Source organism: Aulonocara sp. 'chitande type north' Nkhata Bay, linkage group LG19, assembly GCF_057382095.1.
Source record: "Aulonocara sp. 'chitande type north' Nkhata Bay isolate Kocher_YH1m ecotype deep benthic linkage group LG19, A_spYH_male_GT1.1, whole genome shotgun sequence".
Classification (NCBI taxonomy): Eukaryota; Metazoa; Chordata; class Actinopteri; order Cichliformes; family Cichlidae; genus Aulonocara; species Aulonocara sp. 'chitande type north' Nkhata Bay.
The window spans coordinates 26,773,402-26,795,885 of record NC_141362.1 but is presented as its reverse complement, the minus strand read 5'-3'; the positions used below and the strand labels follow the sequence as shown (position 1 = coordinate 26,795,885).

The window sequence follows — 22,484 nt, the reverse complement described above, 5'->3', positions numbered from 1 at the left end:
TGCACACCATGCCAAGATATGCTAAGTTCCCAGCTAAAAGCTCCTTAGGAATCAACTGGTTGGTGCAGAAATACTATTTCATAACTGTCAACTAAAGAATTAAGGAACACATTATCTGTTTTGTCATAGGCTGCTAGTAACAAAAAGCCTAAAGACAAAAAAAATCCTCTGAAAATGGTCAGGTAAAAGCTGTAGACTGAAAATTAGTGAAAAATAGCCTTTTAAGACCATCGCAAAGTCTGGAGAACTGTTGCTCAAGACCATCCGTCCATCCATGAATGGTTTTCTGGGGAAAAAGGCAGGGTACAGTTCACCACTGTCCAGAGCTGAGATGGATGGATGGATGAAGACTTTTCCATAACACTGCAGTCATTTCAAAATGGCATTCCCCACTCACATTAGAAACCTAAATACAAGCCATGTTTATATTGTGTTTACAGTTACATGAAAACAGGGATCTCAGATCACAGCATCCGGCTGAGCCATCTGTTGCTGTACAAACCTTGGCTTTCCTTTCAGCTCTCTGCACTGTGGCTCTGCACACGGAAACAGATTCATTCTGGAAATCATCATCAGAAACAGATTCGCCTCCCGTTTCATCAGACTGGAACACAGAGAACAAATTGGTGAAATACTGAAAACTGTTAGTAGTTTGTGACATGTTATTAGATAATGAGCACTTGTAGAAACATCTTAAGTGATATATGGAGCACGAGTAATTAAATCACATCATCTGTGTTGAACAGATTGAACCATGTGCTACGCATTACTGTTAGTCATGAAGAGCTTACAGTATTGAGTGGAGCAGCATGTTTTCTTTTCACTACCACCGGGGAGTCCACATCACTGTTGATCTTAGACTAGGAAAGACAAGACATGCTACATGTTAGATACAGCATAGAGCAATCTCCCCCTGATTACAAGCTGAATATCTTAAGCCTGGAAATGAATGACAGAAGCAAACTGTCTGAATCAGATACCTCCTCATATCTCTTTTTTTGTCATATATGCCTTGTTTATTGCAAAGTGAGCAGCAACTGTTTGTTTACTACTGGTTAAAACTCTGTAAAGGGGGCTTAAAATGCTTCTCCTTATCTTTTGTATTAGTTATACTTCAATAATATTGGATGTTCATATTAAACAAGGCCAAAGTGTCAAACAATCTGAGGCCACTGAACCTCCATCGACATGCTGTTCAGATTTTGTTTGTGATCTGCAGCCAATCAGAAAAAAGCTGTCCTAAAGGGGCGAAGGGAGCAAAAACTGTTTGTGACATACAGTTGGTGAACTTAGATGTTTCACCCACTGTCCAAGCACAAGATTAAATAAGGATTGTTCATGAATCGCGCAGTGCTCTAGGTCAGTATATGAACTTTGTAGCTGGAGCATAAAAGCTCCCCATTTATACAAAAATGTAGCTAGACTAAAAACAAAATTGCTCCACTGTTGTGTATGTAAATGTTTTCCTGTTTAAAACAATACCTCTGCTCCTGAAATGTATGGCATTTTAAAAATTAAAAGATCATCAGATTCCCAAAATATTCAGCACTTTCTCACCACTTCGGGGGATGATAAGGGGTTGACTTTGTTCGGATGTCTTCTTTTATGAAGCACAACTTCATCCTCGCTGTCACTGTTGCCCTCCACTAAGTAAGAAGCTGAGAGAAACAAGCAGGTAGACACAAATACGATTGGGAACCAACTTAAAATAAAAATGCTGTTTCTTTCTTTGAGATTAAACAAACCTGCATGAGGAGAAGAGCCAGAAACATGGTACGAGCCGTTTTCCTCATTAGGCCCTCTCTCTGCTACAGTGATGCCAAATTGTGCTCGTCTGCGTTTCAAGCTGGAGGGCAGACCGGGCATTAGGGTTCGCTTTGCTCCCGGGGACATGATCGGAGACGGGAGTGCACCACTTTTAGACATCCTACATTCTGACAGCGTTTGTGGTGTGGAATGCTTGGATTCGCTGCAGACTGGAGGTATTCTCTGTTTAGCAAAGCTGTTACAGGGAGTAGAAGAGTTAGAGACAGCTGCCGAAAGTGTGGTGGAGTCAATCTGCTTTTTAGGCTGTGAAGACCCAGGCATACAAGGGGCAGGCATGCCCACTGCTTCATCTTCTTCCTCTGAGTCTTCCAGTGAATAGCCAAGCTCAAAATTGACTGAAAAGAAGTCATGCATGCTGTTAAATGACTCAGGAGATTTAAAATGGGGTGTGACTGCACTGCCCATAACTGAATTATCTGCTACAGTTTTAGTTTGTGCTGGTGTGTGCATATTAAGTTCTGTCACTGTAGTGTTATGGTTGTTTGTGTTCTGGATTATCAGCTTGGCATTTACATTATGAGTCAAACCTTCGCTGAATGCCACTCCTTTTGATTCCACTGTCCTCAATCTGTGGGTACCATCCGCTGACTGTGTAGTGTTACATGGGTTAATTGGGGTATGTACGTGCACTGTTTCAGACTTCTTCTCCGTCGGGGATGTCGCGGGTGTGATGCCATCCAAAGGAGTGGGGATATCAGGAATGGTCATCTGCAGGAAGGCTTCATCATCCTCGAACAGATCGATGCTCTCATCCATCTCCGAGCTGCACTCTGAGGCTTTATCGTCTTTCAAAACACCATCTGTCAAGTGTGGTATTTCTTCATCCCTCACATCATCCCAGCTCTGTTTTTCCTCACTTACATCATCAGCTTCTACATGAACCTGATCCTCCCTGAAGCCATTGCACTTTTCATCATCATCTGACTCCTTGCTGTCATCCCTGATATCATTAATATCGTTTACGTCCTCCCCAAAAACCTCATCCCAAGTTGGGCTGTTGGCTGCTACACTGACAGGGTGCTTCTCCTGATTGGGAAAGTCAGGAGAGATTTTACCACAGTCTTTACCATTTGGAAGCTCATCTGGAGGCTTCTCAACTTCTCTCATTATCATCTTATCATCATCATCGTCATCGTCCACATCCAAGGTAAAGCTGACAAGGAAGGGCTGAGGAGGCTGTTGAGGAGAAGGACAAAGTGATGGAGGGGGCTCTAAGTCATCCACGAGTGATGGTGGAGATCGGGACAGGAGTTCTGCCACACTGGCGAGGATGACCTTCAGACTCTCATCTCTCCCTGGGAGGAGCTTATCACAGCAGGGCAGTGGGGCTGCATCCCATTTAGGAAGGTAGAACATTGCCTGAAGCTGAACATCTTCATCTTCATCACTTTTAGCAGGAAGCTGTGACAGATTGTCTAAATTCACAGGTTCTCCATCTGCTTTGATAAGGTCCTCAGTGACAGTTTCACATTTATCAATATCAGCCTCGAGTTTTAAGCGGTCTGTGCTGTCATCATAAGGTATCTCATTATTATCTTCAGCAGGAGGCCTTTGTTTCATCACGGCCAATGTGGTTAATAACCCAGCTGTTCGTGTATCGCTCCCCTCAAATTCCTCATCGATATATTCCAGTTCAGACCAAGAGGAATGGGATGATTTAGGTTTGTCGTTGGCGGTTTTGGTGCAGGTCTTTGTGCCCTTCTGCTTTTTCTGTCTGCTTTTCACAGTGTCCTCTTTGTGGAGGTAAGGAAGAAGTTCCCGTTCATAACAACATTCCCCCTGAACACAAACACACACAAATAAAAAGTTGAATAAGAAGCAATCTCGCTCCATGAAAACTAAAGACAGAGATCTAATTGGTTTTTTTGGACCTGCTTGCACTTTTACACTGATGCTGCTTCAAAAAGTAAACAGCATTTAATCAGGAAGTGCCCTACCAAGAGATGTACAGGTCTAAAAAGTCCAATGTAACTTTTGAGATAAAAAAAAAAACAAACAAAAATCAGAATAATAATTTTTAAGGACACTACTCAAAATAATTCAAAGAAAATTAAACCCCCCAAATCCCATTTTTCATCTTTTCCTTAAGCACAAGTACACGCACATCATCTAGCACATGTCATCTTGGCAAACTACATGACCTGGAAGTGATTAATCTAAAGTGGTTTCCTGCTTGGGTCAACAGGGTGCCATTGAGCCTGCAATCAGCAGGAGGACGACGTTTAGTGAACCAAAAGAAAAAGAAAGACATCTAACAAAAGTGGAGAGAAAAGTACAATTTCTGTCTAGATAGAAGTCAATAACACTGAAAGCGAGGACAACTTATCCACCGCATTACCACCACAAGCTGATCTCATAAAAGGAAGTCTTGGTTATTTAGCACCAAAACCCCATAGCCTGAACCACATGAAAAAACAAATGACTCCAGTTTTAATCACTATAAGGCATCATATGGATTGACTCTGAGTTAAGTTCCGAGCGTGTTTGTGCATTTGCTTTCCTGACCCGTGACGTGCAGAATAAATTGCAGTTACACATCGGAGAAAAACAACAAACAAAATGTCCTGGACAAGATAAAAGCTACATCAAAGTTAGAACATTTCATCCTGAGTAAAATATGAACAATTTTAGTAACGGTAATCCACCTATTAATGAAGATATGTAGTTAAATAACAAAACCAAAAAACAACATGATCTCCATAATTGTGCAAGAGGAAAGTCATGGGATAACCCGAGTGACTGGAGTCACAATGAATGTCTGTAGCAAATCTCATGGTAAATCATTTAGTGGGTATCAAGGTATTTTTGTGCAACGTTGTTTTTTGTTTTTTTTTAAGGAAAGAGGAAATTTAGTGTGACAGGAAAACGTCACAAAATCAGCAAAGACATTATTATTCATCCTGTGGAAATGAGTGATTGTGAAACTTGTAACAATCCATGTTACAGGTATTTCACTGGATTTGAATTAAACATTATGTTGCTGGTATGAGAAAAACTGACATTTTTTTAGGGAAAAATAAATCATTTTCACTAATAACCTTCTCATTTTCATTCACTTTTAATTTCTCTTGCTCAAATGTTCAGCTAGTGCTCAGTTGGTTCTAGAGTATTCCTACAAAATTACAAGGAACGTCAACCTTGTTTAATTTATGAGTATTGAACTAAAGCACTCTGATTCTTGATCAGCAGGTTTCTAGTGTAAGACCTGGAGTCAGTATGGCGCCTGTTATACAATAAAGTTAAGTGAATGCGCGTGCGTGCATGTGCGTGTGTGTGACATTTATCCTGGGAAAAACACACATCCTCCACAAATTACACGTCCTTCTTGATAATGCCTTAAAAACACTGTCACTTCACTTTAAAACATCTTTTGCATTTCAGAGTGATTTATTGTCTTTAATGACTCTAAGTCAAACGTCTTCAAAGTTAAGCTGAGGACGTATTTTTCATTGAACATTTGGAATCTCTGGGAAGTGTGGTTGGAGAAAAAGGTGGTGATGTATTCATTTAGGTAAATAGTGTGAATGTGTGCAACATGAACCCTTTTAGTTTTATTCTTTTTGTTGTAAAACACTTTGTTTTTAAGTGTGCTAAACACAAAATGTACTTGACAACTCTGTAGCGACTTGCAATTTTTTTATTATTATTTTTTTCTACACACCTTATACCACCTCCTTTAATCCTTTAACAAAGCAAACTAACTTGCGGGCAAAGACTGAGCTGCTTGCAGTCGTCACACAGTGTAATTATCATTTCAGCACTTCACACCTCTGATTAAGAGCCAAATACTTTTCAGAGGTGAGGCTTTCCCTAGAAATATATATAATAAAAAAACTGGACTTTCTCTTTTAAACTCACAGCAAAGAAATGTGTTTTAATTTACCATAAGTAAACATAAAACTAAAACTATGTGTTACAAAAATAAAAACGACTAATACCAAGTGAAACAATACTATTAACTTGCAAAACAAATCCCAAGAAATTGAGTTTTTTTTGTCAATACGGTTAAATTTGTAAACACAAAAAGCACAGGGTGGATTTGATGGTTATCTTTATTAAGACTGTTCATATTATCGTGAGTCAGCCGCTTTCATAAAGTTCTGTAATATCATATGTTTGTATTACAGAACCTCCTCAGAACATCTTAAATCTTGCCATTAATAAAGGCATCCAGATATTTGGATACTGCAGAAGAAACAGAGACCCACTGTCCTATGACCTCGGGCATCAACAAAGTATCTCCACCCAGAGAACTGCTAATTACTGGATATGTTCTCATTGTTAGAACCATCTGGCACCAACATCCATGCCATCCATTTTCAGAGTCACTTAGATCATCTTTGCTTGATTCAAACTTCAGCACGGTTGTTTTGACCATATCTACATCCCTAATTTCTAGTTGCTACCATGTGATTACTGCTCTTTGATGTTGTTGTGGTTTTGTTTTTTTATCTCTGTAAGAGACTGAAGAGCTTCTGTTTACTACACCTTATCTTCTAGCATCTGGTTTTCGATTAACATACACCTCCCTTGTAGAAAAAAAAGATGGATTTTCTAATAATATTTGATGCCATTTTTGGATATTCTTGCTGAAAAGTAATGGATTGGGCTTCACTCATATAGGATTAACCCCAACCCCTGGCCCTCAATTAATTAATGATCAGATTAAGTCGCCACATCTAGAAATGTTGCAGACAGAAATAACCTTGATGACAAGAACAGAGCGAGATAAAGAGAGCGCTGTGTACGCTAGAAGGGTCAGACGGTTCATATTGTTTCAGACTGCATGATGAGGGAAGCAGCAAAGTGGAAACTCCTCTCAGCTGATTATCTCATTGCACTACAACAACATGAATTTGATGCTCATGAGCATACACAATCAGATCAGAATCAGAATCAGAAACTTTATTGTCATTGTCATGAGAACAACGAAATTAAGAATGGTCCCCGATCATTGCATCATCCCTAATACTAATAAGATATAACAGTAAAACATTCACATACATTCCCACACACATGCTTCAGACCGTGCATAGATTAACACAAGAGTGGCGTGATGGACATTTTTTTGTAGTATTCAGATGTGTTATTGCAGTTGGATAACAGCTGTGTTTGAGTCTATTAGTCCTTGCTCTGAACGGTCATCTGTATTCATGGGTCTGCGTGACTTTGTTTCCAAACAAGCTACGACTCAGGATAAGAAATCGTCAAATGCCTTTGTCGTCAGATTGTGGTACATGAACAACTATGAACAACTGAAATGCTGATTTACAAGACTATATTTCAATGGATTTGGCATCACAACTCAAAATAATGAAGTATGATCTAAAGCTAATTGTGACATCAGCCACTGGGAGGCAAGTTTCAACAGGACCGCAGGAGGGAAAAATGCATTATGACAAATTACAAAAACAAACCTATGTTGGTTCTTTGTCCAAAATAACTGTATGATAATAATCCCAGAGATAGTGTATTTGTTTACATCCAAGCAGAATCCATCTATGTATTTTTTATTGCTTATTCAACTTTAAGTGGATATATAAATAACAATAACATAATTATAAACATAGTTTCTCTCCTTATATGTCTGTTTCCTACAAATTTGTCAAAGATTTATAAAGAAAAAAAAACAAGGGCATGTTTACCACTGTGGTGTATCATCTCCTGTTTGCCTGTGTGCTGGGGGAACAGACACTTCTATTCATCCTTTAGCCCTAAATGTTTTGAATGGTTTAAGGGTGTGAGCTACATAAAGGTCACCTGAGCTACAGAGACTACTACTACTACTAATAACAGTGAATTAAGCAGGGGCTTTACTGAGAAAGAAGTACATGCTGCAGGGTGGATATACTGTCCACACTGTCCAATTCAAATCATTTCAGTTCTATTTATATGACGCCAAATCACAATAACAGTCACATCAAGGTCGGTGCTTTATATTGCAAGGTAAAGACCCTACAATAACAAAGAGAAAAGCCCAACAATCAGATGCCCCCCTGTGACCAAATACTTGGCAATGGTGGGAAGAAAAATCTCCCGTTTAACAGGAAGAAACCTCAGGCAGAATTAGGAAGAGGAAGGGGCGGCCGCCTGCTACGACCGGTTGGGGGTGAGGGAGTTACAAACAACCTTGCTATAGCTTGTACTTAGCTGGATCAGTAGATTAGAAAATAAATGGATGAATGAAGATAATGATGCTGTACTATTTTCATTTTAATATAGGGCTTTTTTTTATGATTTACAGATCAAACCATTTGACATCATCTATCTTTATTACATTTCAACAGTATTCCAGAAAATCTATTTTAAAATAGAAATGGAAAACTGAAATGGAAAATTCAGATTTAGATATCTTTTAACATTTAAATTAGCTTTAAAATGTGTCTAATTTAGCTTTATAAAAATCTTTTCTGCATCTATTTTCTGATCTACAACTCTATCCTCCTCAGTCTAGTACACTGTACATCTAGGTCATCACAGCCTGACCTACTTCCAGCCTTCTGGCCTTACATAACAGTTCTCTGAACCATTACATAATATCAGGAGAAGGGGCCTGCTGCTTGGCTATCTTCATTGTAAAAAGAGAGAAACAGTGAGATGAAAAACAGAATTTTTTTTATTTAGGGTGGGTTTTTTCTTGTCTCATGAGCACATGATTTCCAGAGTGGGGATATTTAGTGGAGGAGAATAATAGGAAAAATCATGTTTGGCCTTTGATTCAAGGACTTTTTTTTGCTTGTTTTAAACTGTGATGCCAAGAGACATAGAGAAAAAAGCAAAGGGTCAAAAGCACTCTTCAAATTCAGGCCAAACAAGTAATCCATGGCTCACATTATCCCTGACAGCGAGAGTAAAGGAGGTGAGTGCCGAGGGAGAGTCCGCTTATGAGTTAATGCCTGAAAGGTGAACACATGTCTTATGCTCTCCTGAGTTTTAAATGCACTTTAGAACAGCACACAGCAACACTACATATGAGCGGGCGAACACCTCTAACCTGATATGGATCAGGTTTGAGGTGTTCACTCACCCCGGTTCTGTTAGCCGTCAGGGCTGGGGGGCTGGGAGGAGGTGCTGGCCGTCAGACTGGGGTCTGGGATGCGGGGCCTCCCTGCTACTGCAGATAAGGAGGTGGTCCGCTTGCCTCCACCCCAGAGAGAAGGGTTACATCTCCTGGATCTAGGTGCGGCTTTCCCCTCTGAGGGCGGGGGTACCTGGACCTGGGATATAGAGTATGTTTGGGGAGTGCGACTGTCTGTGCAGTGTCTATTTGTGTCTGTCTACACGTTGGGTGAGTGCCGAGTATTTGGTTGTGCATATGGGGTGGGAATGTACGTTTGTGTCCGAGTGTGCCTGTTCGTCTGTGTCTATATGTCAGGTTGGGTCTTAGACTCAACCTCTCTGGGTACATCTCAGGCCCTCTAAAATACGGAGGCCTATCTCCCCTCACCACACTCCCTGCCGGTGGCTGATGCCCTCAGTCGTTGGTGTGTTGGTGGTCCTTGTCGTCTGGGGCTGGGCGCTCATGTATGTACTGGCTCACTCCTGGTGGCCGATTGGCGGGGCCGGGCGCCTGTGACCCGGCTGGGCTCCTTCCGGGGGGTGGGATGCCCTCAGGCCTCTGGGCCTGAAGCTTGGTCCTCTCTGGCACAGCTGGCTGCCGGCAGAGCCCGCGGGCACGCCACTGCAACCCCCTCTGGCCTCTGCTCCGTAGCTGCGGGGTATGCACACAGGTGTACACACGGGTGTTCACAGACACGGACTACACCTTTCTTGGCTGCTGCCTCAAAGCACATTGTGCGCTGTCTATCTTGCGTGCTGCACAATATCGTTTAATATTTAGTATCTACTGTTATCTACTGCTAGCTAGTTTATTGTGATGGTGCTGTTTTTTTTATTATGTTGCTCTTTGTTGTTTGCTTTCTCTTCTGTTTTTTTTTCTCCATACAGGTGATCCAGGTGTTTTGTTTGTTTGTTTTTTTTCTTTCTCTCCCTCTCTTTCTTTCATTCTTTCTCCCTGTCCTATCCCCCAGTCATGTCTGTCCCGTTTGTAGCAACCGAAAATAAAATAAATTCATAATTATAATAAAGGTAAATCAAATGGACCAATATGGCAAGGCCATGATGATCAACTTGGTAAAATAAATCCGCTTGGCATCTTTCTTGGCCTTAAGACAACAATTCTGATGGCTAAAGATCCAAACGGGACACAAAAAAAAAAAGAAAAAAAAGAACACGTCTTTGTGCGTGAGCTGCAAAAACGTAAAAACAACTTAGTTCATCACCTCTATATTGCGAGTTAATCCTTAACTTTATGTGTTTAAAACGATGAACAAAAACAAGAACAATATGAACAAACATGTTTTGTGGACTTTAAAATACAGTTGTACTGCTGTAGTTTGTTTACTGGTTGTGTAGAATTAAAAAAAGAGATTTGCTCTTTCTGGAAATAAATAAATTCAAAACTAATTACAGATTTGAAAGAGGTTTTGTTCTCAGTCGCTGAAGATGGAGATGCTGAAGACAGCTTCTAATTTAATTTTGTGACGGACAGACCAGTCTGGTGTCGAGCCAGAACCTTTCAGGAATTTTTTATTAGCTTTTTCCAGGTATTTGGTGTGTACACAATTCTGGTTATTTCCATCCAGCTAGAACTTAAAGGACCAAAAAGGTTATGTACATGATATATGAGCATACATGTACATATATATATATGTACATGTCTATGAACACAGTTCTCCATGCCATCCACAAATGCAGGTTAAGCTCTCTCATACAAAGAAGAACATGAACATAGATGAACGTGAGCTTCTCTGGGTCAAAGGTCACTTAAAATGGGTTGAAGCCAAGTGGAAAACTGTTCTGTGGTTAGAAAGGTCACAATTTTAAATTCGTTTTGGAAAACATGGACAGACTAAAGGACAAACCAGGGAGCAGAATCACCCAGCTTGTTATCAGGGCTCAGTTTAAAAGCCTACGCCTATGATGTTATGGGGGTTCATTAGTGCCTATCAGTTTGGCCACTTACACATCTGAAAAGGCACCATCAATGCTGAAAAGTATATGCAGGTCCTAGAGAAACACATCCAGATGGGATCTTTTTCCTTACATATTTTATCTATTACAACAATGTGGCTTTCTTGTAGAAGAGTCAAGGTGCTGAACTGGCCTACCTGCAGTGCAGACCTCTCACCAACTCAAAAGATTTAGCACTAAATAAATAAATATTTTACAGAGGACCCTGCACTGTTGAGCAGCTAGAAGTCTTTATCAGAGAAAAATGGGACAGCATTCCTCTCCTAAAAGTCCAGCAGCTGGTGGCCTTGGTTCCCAGGAGAGACCAGACTATTTGCAGAGTGTTGTTAAAAGAAGAAGTGATTCTACACAGTGGTAAACATGGCATCTTGTTCATCTGTTCAAATGTTTCTGAGTTTCAATTAAATTCAAAATGACCCTACTTTTTTCATAAAATGGTAAATTTTCTTAGTTTAAACTTTTTTTTTTTCATATTGAATTGTTAATAAAATGTTTTTATGACATTTGCAGATTATTTCATTCTGTTTGTACTTACATTTTACACAGCATTCCAACTGGTTTTAGAGTGTCCAATTGGTTTTCAGGCTGCAAAAATGGAGGAACTCAAAAATGATTGTTCTTATACGGTTAATGCAATACTTTAGTTAAGCCGGTCGATTTCAAGCTGAAAGTCTAGACCACAATCATACCTTTATCATCTCACTTCAACTCTATTGTAGCAAAAGTATGACAAATGTGCCAACTTCCAAATACTAATTACTCATTGGCTGACTTGTGACCTGAATTCAACCACCATCAAAACATGTGACATATAAGCTGCCATCTTGCGCCGTAATCCTGTTTTGTTTTCACAAGTGGAATAATTTTCTCCTTCACGAGTACGGTCAAGATCCGTATTGGGGAAAAAATGGCAATAAGAGCCCATTTGTTAGTTTAGCCAACAGTCAGTTTTACCATAATCTCTGACCTAATTTCAAGGGTCTTATCGATGGCACAATCTGTGAAATGGCAGATGGCGAGACGAGGAGGCCTGTAGCGGGCTATAGCAGATATCGGGCGATAAGGTGTTTAGCGGGTACCTACTAGCTGAACACAAAAAACAAGGTCAGGAAGAAAGTAATTGGAAAAACCATGTGATTAAGTTACCTTTCTCATACACTGATTATTAAATAACACCAAAGCAATACTTGAGTTGGCTCCATCTTCGATTCTTGAGATGCAAATTCAACGGGGCAACAGTTGTTGTGACAGGACTGATGTGATAACCATACTGATTCGGTTGCTCTCAATTAGCAGCTAAAGCATGAACGAAGCTGCTGCTGCTGCTGCTGGGTCAGCAAACTGTGACGAGAGATGAATTATGAGCTAGAACACTTTGAGATGGTAAACCCTTCAATTTCCTCTACGAGAAAAAAAATAGCTAAGTTCTCTTTAAAAATAACTAAAACCCACTGATAACAAATTTGGCTTCAAGTGCACCGAGATATTAATTAAAATAGTGTTTGAAGTGTTGTTTTTAAAAGAGAATCTTTTCATTCAGTCCTTTTTCTTTAAATAGCAACTGGAAAGAAAAAAGAAAGGAGAAACAGCCTGGAAAGACCCAGCTGAATATAAATCAAATATTTATCTCCTTACTAAAGCCACAATTACGCCATGGAAACTGTTTATTATGCAAGGAATTTGCCTTCCAGGTCAAAAAGATGAATTTAGTAACTCAACACAAACCACAATTGTGTGTTCACATGCAACTCAGCTGACTCCTTTCAGCCTAGTAAGTTTATGAAGTTTGGTTTTCCCATGGGTAAATGCTCACTACTGTCTCGATTTTATGAAACTAAGCAAGATTTACGCAAGATGTCTAAGGTCATTTTATAAAACCAGTTTCCTATCACCAAGAGCTTTTCAATTAGTGGTGTATGCTTTGAATTAGTGGTTAGGTTTTCTACTGATTTACTAGTAAGCTGTCAACTCATTCTAGGCTATAGCTATGCTCCTGTACGACACAAAGAAGTACTACATTTGCTATAACTAATTGCCATATTATTTATAAAACAACAAAATGATGACTAACCAAACATTCGTCTCACCTCATTTTCCTCTCTCATGCGGTCTATGAGCTCCATCACCTTAATAAAGTGGCTGCAGCGAAGGGAATGATCAACAACATGAGAAGGGAGCGCTTTGTGTTGCCAGTGTCTCCATTCCCACAAAGACAGCTCCCTGGATGGTTGTTTGTCTTTGGAAACCTCCTCCTTAGGGACATGAAATAACATAATTAAAAAAGTAAGGTTGAAGTAGAAATAATATCATTACATTCAAGTCAATAATATATGACACAAACTGGTTTTACCATGCATAGCTTTCCAGCTGTAGGTGGGAGATTATTCCACCTGAAATCATGGCAACTGCACTTTCCGTGCCCCATGCAAATGTGGAAGTGACACTTAACTGCCAGAAATCCATAGAGCCACTCAAAATATCTTCATTTCTATTTTTTCCCCATTTCTGGTCTCAGCTTTTATTGTTACATATGAAGCGGTTCAAAGGGGTAGTTCTATTCAAAACTCCTGTCACTGGATAGTATCATATCCTGTACATATGGATCATGGCACAGCTGTCAAGGTTAAACTTAAAATGAGCCAATAATCAGTGCACCCTTGTTTATCTCCTTTTCAGACCTGCAGTAGAATGAGAGAAACAAAACAATAATACTAAAGAAACCTGAGGAAGTGGGTCACTGGGTATTGACAGGAAGTGTGACTGCTTCAGGGTTGGATGGGGCTCAGTATCCTCCAGCTTCATGGTTGACTCCCATAGGGAATATTCTGTACTGCTCAGAAAACCATTGGATGTTGAGCTGCCCTGTTGAACTACCAAGAGATACACAGATGTGCTCAGTCAATATCAGAAAACCATTCCACAAATAAAAACTTGATCAATCTTAAAAAAGACTCTGGAATTACTTAGGTTTTGAGGGTGGATGAGTGAGGCCCGACTCTCGGTGTGGGACCGTCGACCCCTGACAGACCGCCTGCTGTTCTCCTGGTGATCAAACTGCCCACAGGTAATGTGCATCTTATGGAGTTTGGGGTACAGCCCTTCAGGCAGCATACGGGGACTGTTGGGGTACATGTGGAACCCGTTTTTGTTGCCAGTGATGGACTTGTAGACGCTGCGTTTGTTGCTCTGGCTCTGATTGTAAGTCTGGAGAAAACAAAGACTGAACTTTTTAGACGGTTTTGTGGAGCCACATTTGCGTTATCATCTCTCATTTTGCCTAGAAATGACTAGAATTACTATACAACACCCACCCGCTCTTCCCGCCCCTCAGCCAGGATGACAACAATGCGTCCCCGACGCTTACGTCCAGTACGCCCCATTCGCTGTACCAAACGAATAGGATTCCTCTGTGCATCGAAGCAAACAATGAGGTCTACCTCTCCGATATCCAGGCCCTCTTCCCCCACACAGGTTGACACCAGTGTGTTGAAGCCTCCCTGTCTGAACTTGTGTACCACCTGCAACAAAAAAGTAGGAAAAAGTCATACAAAGTATAAAGTAGTTTAATCTTTCCAGCTTATACTGTCCCCCTAAACTCTTTAGTGCAACTATATAGCAAAAGTATTATAGAAATACAAATCTGTGCTAACTACATACTAATGGAAAACTGAAGTAATTGTTTGCTTGTTCCAAATTAGAGTCCCTTTTTATGACATTTTACAGATTAATATCTGCTCTATTTATATTCCATCACCAGACCAGCCAATGGGATGGTCAGTGCATTTGCATGTTAGTTTGATTCCTGTATTATTTGCTTATAGGAAATGGAACATGCAGTCTGCAGAGAGGAATTATATTTCTCTGGAACCAGCAGTGAAATTAATACATGGGTATTGCACTGACTGCTGTACACAGCTTCTTTGTTGGTTTTATAACCCTATACCCTACAATGTTCTGGTTCTTACACAGCGCTTTTCTACTCTACTTGAGCATTTAAAACACTTTATACAACATGCCTCATTTAACCATTCACACACATTCACACAAGCTTGTTTCTAAAGCTAAGTGATTTCTATCCAGATTCACATTGACGATGAATGCACTGGGAGGAACTTGTGGACCAGTATCTTGTCTAACGATATTTTGTCAGACTGGAGCAGCCAGAATTTAAACTACCAACTTTCCAATCAGCCCATGAGGTGCTTACCAAATGTAAACAAGGCAAGTCAAACTCAAACATGGAGTTCACTGCCATTAAAAGGAAAAGTTACAAATGAATTCTGCTGAATTTTAAAACAATACTGTACATGTGATCATGTGATCACAAATCTTTGAATATTTTTGGTCAATGCTTTCTGGGGGGTTTTCTCTTTTAAGATTGTATAGTCAATTTTAGCTTGGCAAAAAGGAGTTTAGCCTTGGACACTGTACTCTTAGTCTTGCCTCTGCTCCCTTTATGGATCACCTCCACGCTATCCCTACCATCCTTCTCTGTCACACCACCCTCTTTGTGTACTCCTTCAGTCATTTACATAAATTAATCTTCTCCTGGCTTTTCCTTCTGCCTAGCAGTTGTCTGTGCCTCAAAACATTAATAACACTTGTCTTACTGTCTAAAAAAATGTGTACCTCCAGTTGCTCCTTTTGGGTAAAGCCTTTGACCCCCTTCCCAGCTGAAGCTTGGCCCATAAATGTCATGACCCTGATCAGCGGAGCATGGCGGTTCAACATGGCTGCGATCTCCTGTACACTCTCCCGAAATGATGAAAAGATCATCACACGCGTGCTTACCTCCTGAGGACCTGAACCTGGACATCGAGGAGACAGAAGAGAAACAGACTGAATAAAAAATTCCTTCAGTAATCCTGAGCTGAATTCTTTCTGTACGTTTATGACAGTCTAATTCAGACAGAGGAATGCTTTGTTCTGTGATCTTCTTGAAATTAAATACGCTCAGCTCAACCCGACCTCAAGAAAATGTTTTAGTTTTCAGTTCCAAGTTAATGAAACTATACTGTACCAAGCACTGTTATTTAAATCTCCTTTGTTAATAGATATAACCAATGTATGGATGCTACTGTTGTGGTTTAAGTTTACCACAAATTTAATGAACATCACATCCTGAGCTTCCAAAAGTATTTGTTTTCTATAAACATGGCAAGAACGATAATCAACCAAAACATGATGTAGTTAGAAGAGAATATCACATTTCTGCTTGAACCCACAGCATAGCAGTGCTATATTAAGTAGATCACCGTTATTGTTTGCTGAGCTCTCAGCCCACAGTCTGAAATGCTGCAGCACAACCTCCTCCAGTTTCTCCAGTTTGGGGTGGCTGTAAATGAATGGCTCATCTGGACCTACAAAAACAGTGAAACCAAAGCAGTGGATCCTTTGCTGTATTTTAAAGCAGGTATTTTTGTGATAATAGAAAATATCACTGATTAGAGTAAATTAAGATATCAAAACTCTTCTTCTGGCTACATAACAGGCTCAAATATGTGAGTTATGTGAATTGAATAAGAACTTAAATACCAGCAGATGGCTTCATAAACATAGTTCCCATTTCTTTGTAGAAATCCATGAACGTGGGAGTTCTCTGCAGTTCGTTCTTGGCCCTGGACATCTCTGAGCCAAACAAAGCAAGGAGAGGCCTGATGTTAAAAACTTGTTTTCCACCCGTGGATAATGTGGTGTTCGAAAGGCTACTGTTCTCTGACTCAACATATTGTTTGGATAAAGGGCTAAGAAATGTACTGCAAAAGTTAAAGGTGAGGTGACTGACCTCTGGATCCGTCCATGATTCCTTGGATGTAAAAGAAGAGAGATCGGAGGCCCATCTGCATTAGCAGCTCGTAGCCATGGTACAGGCTGATGCAAAGGGCAAAGTCGCCCTCCAGCATTCCCTGCTGTGGACCCTGCTGAGTGAAAGAGGCTGTGTGACTTCACGAGACCAATGTGGGATCAGAGTGACAGTGGAAGAAAATAAATATAATATTTGGCCATTAAGTGCGGAAAAATAGTATGAAAAATAAAACTGTCCATAACTTCTTCAACTGCAGTAATAACATTTTTTAAACAAAAATGGAGTATATAAAATGTTCCACTAACAAAGTGAATAATGGATTTCTTTCTCCACTGAACCAAAGACTATCGTCCAGCACACCTCAACCCCGGCTTATTCTAAATAACCGTAAGCAACTGGAAGTATATATGCGGAATCTTTTGCCGTGCAATCAATCACTTATTTGCATATGCAACACAACAGCACTTAATTTTATCTGGAGTTGTGTTTCTGTTCGTTTTGCAATTAAAAGCCCAAGTTCACTATCTTTTGAAATCTCTTCTTGGTGTTACTAGTTTCTGAGGGAAACATCTGTCTCTTAGCATCTGCTAAGTGCTTAGCTTTTTTCTTTGGTACTCCCCCCGTATGCCTGTTTTGGTACAGTGTTTTAACTGGAAACAGCTGCCTACTGGAGCATTATGAAAATGAAGTGACAGTGAATCAAAGTAGCATTAAAGTTGCAAGCCAGACAGATAAACACAAAGTCCTGCAAAAAGTCATGATAAAGCTCTGTAGAGACAAGGGGGATAATTCTCTATAAATGCATCACCACAGGCTACCCTCTTTCCATATTCTTGTAAATGAAGATTAGCGACTTGATTATTAAATAATATTCAGAACAACAGATGCATTCACAGTTAAATCATTAAATAGCTGGCTACATGTCTCGAGTTTCAAGGCCCCATATTTTCTTAAAATGGGTCTTAGTAGATGTAAAAACCTGTGTATCATATCATGTAAAATTACATATTACAGCAGACAGTAGATACCACAATGGGACACAGTCATTACATGCCTTGAGGTGTGATGGTGGATTCTTTCGGAACTGATCCCTGGCAAGAATGAGCTGGTATTTGGTAAGAGTCCGCAGATCCTTGTGGCCCATCACTCGGTTCTGGACCAGACGAGACATGAATTTCTCCAGCACCTGGACAAATGGAGGCAAACACATATATAGGTGATCAATTGTAGGCCACTTCCTGTTCTTTGAGGGGGGCATTATGCATAACACTGACTAGTTGCATCCTAGTGACCCCGAGCTGAAAGGTACATCCAGGAACATACAGATGTTTGTTCTACTGATAAACAGCCTCACACACAGACTAAATGAAAGTCTGACTTCTTAACACTAAATTGCATTGAAGTGTTTCTCATCTCCCCTGTCCTTGTTTTCTTATAATGGGAAAACAGATTGAAGCGATTTTTCCAAGAGACAATTTTACCAACATCTATTCATCCTCATGACCGTGGATAATGGGAGGCTGGGTCATTACATTTTCAATTTCAGCTGGGTGGAAAAGCAACTCTGCAAAGTGAATGGAACAAAATTACCCTGGAAAAAAGTAGGTTACCCGGTGGAGTCAACTAGTGTCTAAAAACAAAATTATATAACACATGGCAAGCAATTTTTCTTGTTTTTTAGGGCATTCAAGCATCAAAATTAACAAAGTAAATAAAAGGTATTGTAAGCGATAATGAACCAGAAATGAAGATTTACTCTTTATGAGTGAACTGAGCTGAGGCCATGCCCCATATCTCCTTAAGGACAACCTGTTTCTCTGAGATTAATATGCATTAATATGTGTGTGTGTGTGTGTGTGTGTGTGTGTGTGTGTGTGTGTGTGTGTGTGTGTGTGTGTGTGTGTGTGTGTGTGTGTGTGTGTGTGTGTATAGATGTATAGATAGATAGATGTATAGATAGATAGATGTATAGATAGATGGATGTATAGATGTTTAGATAGATAGATGTTTAGATAGATGGATGTATAGATAGATAGATGGATAGATAGATATTTATTAGTTTCACAAAATGTATGTCACACAGGATTTTTTTTCTTATTAAGCTCAATTAACCACCTCAATTAGGTGAGGTGGTTACAGCTAAATCAAAATTCCAAAATGGGTGCTGGATGGAGATATAATTGCACAGTTCAGGTAGTACTCAATGTTCAATGTAGTACTGAGTACAGATGGGCAGCAAAAATGCTGTAGGCATTTCTATTAATGGTTACAATGAAATCTACCTGCAATATGACAAGGATGGAGCCAATGATGGATTTGCTTGTTTATATGAACAAACACTCTGGGGATAAAACAGTTTTACAGCCTTTTCCCCTTTTTTTCCCCATTTACTGTGATATATTAGTATATCGTCTGCAAGATGATGAGCAAAATGACAGATGAATACAAAACATTGGGTTTCCGACAATGCAGAAGCTAAAAGCGCAGATGTTTTTTTAGAACTTTTTAGAATCACTAGAAGGTATGATAATTTTCTTACTTCATCTATGCATCCACCATAGATGCTTGAACAACTTATTGATTGCAATTAAATTTAGTGTCGACAACAATCCTAGTCATTCATGACATTCCACTGATTTTCAATCGATGTAAAGATAGTGAAGAACAAAGTTGTGTCTGCACCTCTTACTGTAGCTGCTGTGTGTCCCTTTCTTACTTATAAGATATTTTTTTATTATTTTACATGTCAAGAGAAAGGACCGCTAGCAGCAACCAGCTTGTAGGCTGATAGGTGGAGCTCAGTGTGGAAATGTGTACACAGCGGTCAGGTCCAGATTATGAGATTACTCAGAACCAGATTAGTGAGGTCACTGTTTTAGGCTGCCTGGAATGTGAAGTGAAATAACAGAATGTGCTGAAAGAAAAGTGTCTACTCTGAAAGTAATATGTCTGATTATTTATACCTCCTCTTGTGTAGAAATCAATGCAAATCCTGGCCTCAGTTTATGATTAGTGTCAGCACTAGTTTGTTTCCAAGGGTATCCAGTGATTTACTTTGCCGAAAGAATTACTTTGGAGGTAAAGGTTAAGGTGTTGATTGGCATTTTCTGATTTAAATGTGGAAACTGGGAATGCAAACTTAAAATATATTTTCATATGTACATTTAGCAACTTGAGCATAAGGCAAATGCTATCTGAAATAAAGGATAGTAATATAAAGATGGTGTAGACATTGCACTTTGATTTATCTAGTGCTAGCAAAAAAGAGCTTGGCCCAATTGACAATAATGTAGTTGACAATCTCAATGAGCATGCTCTGTGGGTTCCAGCAGCTGATTGGTTGAGAGCCATGGAGCTAAGTGACGTGAGGAATTGGTCAAAGTCTGTCTATAGGCAGCTATTAATAACATAACCTATACTAAACTGAACTCTCACTTTGTCATGTAAACAACGAGGAGGTCTTCATGATGTATTTGTGTGTCTGTGTGTCAAGAGTTCTGTGTCTGTATTTTTGTGTGCATAGTAAAACTGTCTTAGTATCACTGACACTTTTGAATAAGTCTAAAGAGAAAAGAACCAGCTGCTAAATGAAGAGTACACACTTCAGTATGGTTAACCATGTGACAGCTGATGAGGCGACTGCTGCTACAAGGCTGCTGTTGTGAATCCATATCTGTCTGTGATGGCTTATAATGAAGAGAGGGAAAAGACAAAACTAGTGATTGTGTAGGTGGAAAGGCACAGCCATGGAGGGGCCACGGGTCCCCCCCACTCCCTCCTTGTAGACCATTGTAGGTGTGTCTTTCAGTGTATTTACACAGACCCTCCCACACCAACTATAGTAGATTATATAATATCCTCTCTACGTGCCTGTTGAAGGGTGCAGCATGGTGGCTGGCTGTTGCAGTGACACAGATCAGAGTAAATCCTGCCTAGTCAGTCCCCTAGCGCACAAGTTTGCGTGTGCTTATAATCCACTGCCTGGGAATAAAAAAAATCTGTCGAAAGACTACAGATTAAAAAAAAATATTAAAAAGATCTAGCAAAGAAAAGAACTGATTACTATTTAAAATACATTTTTATCACAATTAACCACCTCAATTAGGTGAGGTGGTTACAGCTAAATCAAAATTCCAAAATGGGTGCTGGATGGAGATATAATTGCACAGTTCAGGTAGTACTCAATGTTCAATGTAGTACTGAGTACAGATGGGCAGCAAAAATGCTGTAGGCATTTCTATTAATGGTTACAATGAAATCTACCTGCAATATGACAAGGATGGAGCCAATGATGGATTTGCTTGTTTATATGAACAAACACTCTGGGGATAAAACAGTTTTACAGCCTTTTCCCCTTTTTTTCCCCATTTACTGTGATATATTAGTATATCGTCTGCAAGATGATGAGCAAAATGACAGATGAATACAAAACATTGGGTTTCCGACAATGCAGAAGCTAAAAGCGCAGATGTTTTTTTAGAACTTTTTAGAATCACTAGAAGGTATGATAATTTTCTTACTTCATCTATGCATCCACCATAGATGCTTGAACAACTTATTGATTGCAATTAAATTTAGTGTCGACAACAATCCTAGTCATTCATGACATTCCACTGATTTTCAATCAATTTAACCATGTGACAGCTGATGAGGCGACTGCTGCTACAAGGCTGCTGTTGTGAATCCATATCTGTCTGTGATGGCTTATAATGAAGAGAGGGAAAAGACAAAACTAGTGATTGTGTAGGTGGAAAGGCACAGCCATGGAGGGGCCACGGGTCCCCCCCACTCCCTCCTTGTAGACCATTGTAGGTGTGTCTTTCAGTGTATTTACACAGACCCTCCCACACCAACTATAGTAGATTATATAATATCCTCTCGACGTGCCTGTTGAAGGGTGCAGCATGGTGGCTGGCTGTTGCAGTGACACAGATCAGAGGAAATCCTGCCTAGTCAGTCCCCTAGCGCACAAGTTTGCGTGTGCTTATAATCCACTGCCTGGGAATAAAAAAAATCTGTCGAAAGACTACAGATTAAAAAAAAATATTAAAAAGATCTAGCAAAGAAAAGAACTGATTACTATTTAAAATACATTTTTATCACTCTTTTATAGGTTTTATAGCTTGCTTTAAATAAACGGCAAAGATGTAAATGCAGGCCAAAAAATTGCGTTCTTAAGGTCAAGGATGTCATCAACTTCTTTAAGCATTTGGATGCAAAAAATACACAATAATGAAATGCAAAGCTGTTACTGTGACAGAAAAATACATTAAAATATATGATCCTTTAAGCTGACAGTGAATGGAAGTTTATTACACAAGTAGAACATTTTAAATACCAATCTAGAAAGCATTTTTTCTGACTGATTAATAGAAAAGGGGAGACTTAGGTTTTAACTAAAAAAATGTATATGTACATAAAAAATAACCAAAATGTAACCAAATCAAGATGTAACTGAAATAAGAGAACAAGTATAATTTAAAGTGAAAGGAATACATTTTATAAAAAATAAAAAGAACAACAGTATGCTAGAAATGCATCTTCTCTTCCTAAAAGGTCAGTTAAAATGTCAGCTTCTCAAATGAAAAAATTCCCGGCTTTGCTCTGTTTTAATACAATTACTGTAATTGAAATTATTGATGTCATGGTCAGTCACAATCAAGCTACATGCTGTGACCATGTCCTTGGGGGACTACAAGATAAATTATAGAAAGAACTCTGTAATTAAGCAAGAAAACAATTTTAGAATTAACTGAAAATAGGGGGGGAAAGGGCTTGCAGCTTATTTGACAAGCAAACAACAAATACATAGCCTAAT

At 39.5% G+C, this 22,484-nt stretch overlaps 1 protein-coding gene across 3 annotated transcripts in view; it reads right to left on the bottom strand.

Moving 5' to 3' along the window:
• The window catches only part of fancm (FA complementation group M), a 43,088-nt gene that overhangs the window by 3,902 nt on the left and 16,702 nt on the right, over positions 1-22,484 (bottom strand). For 2 of the 3 annotated variants that reach the window (XM_086275108.1, XM_086275109.1), the window contains exons 5-17: positions 17,721-17,852; positions 16,646-16,778; positions 16,396-16,488; positions 16,116-16,220; positions 15,490-15,668; positions 14,172-14,378; positions 13,824-14,064; positions 13,582-13,730; positions 12,948-13,112; positions 1,746-3,606; positions 1,558-1,658; positions 792-860; positions 503-604 (exon numbers count right to left, since the gene is read on the bottom strand). In XM_086275108.1, coding sequence (XP_086131234.1) covers positions 503-604; positions 792-860; positions 1,558-1,658; positions 1,746-3,606; positions 12,948-13,112; positions 13,582-13,730; positions 13,824-14,064; positions 14,172-14,378; positions 15,490-15,668; positions 16,116-16,220; positions 16,396-16,488; positions 16,646-16,778; positions 17,721-17,852 — 3,537 coding nt within the window. The remainder of the gene's footprint in view (positions 1-502; positions 605-791; positions 861-1,557; positions 1,659-1,745; positions 3,607-12,947; positions 13,113-13,581; positions 13,731-13,823; positions 14,065-14,171; positions 14,379-15,489; positions 15,669-16,115; positions 16,221-16,395; positions 16,489-16,645; positions 16,779-17,720; positions 17,853-22,484) is intronic. The other variant, XM_086275110.1, reaches the window with a different exon arrangement.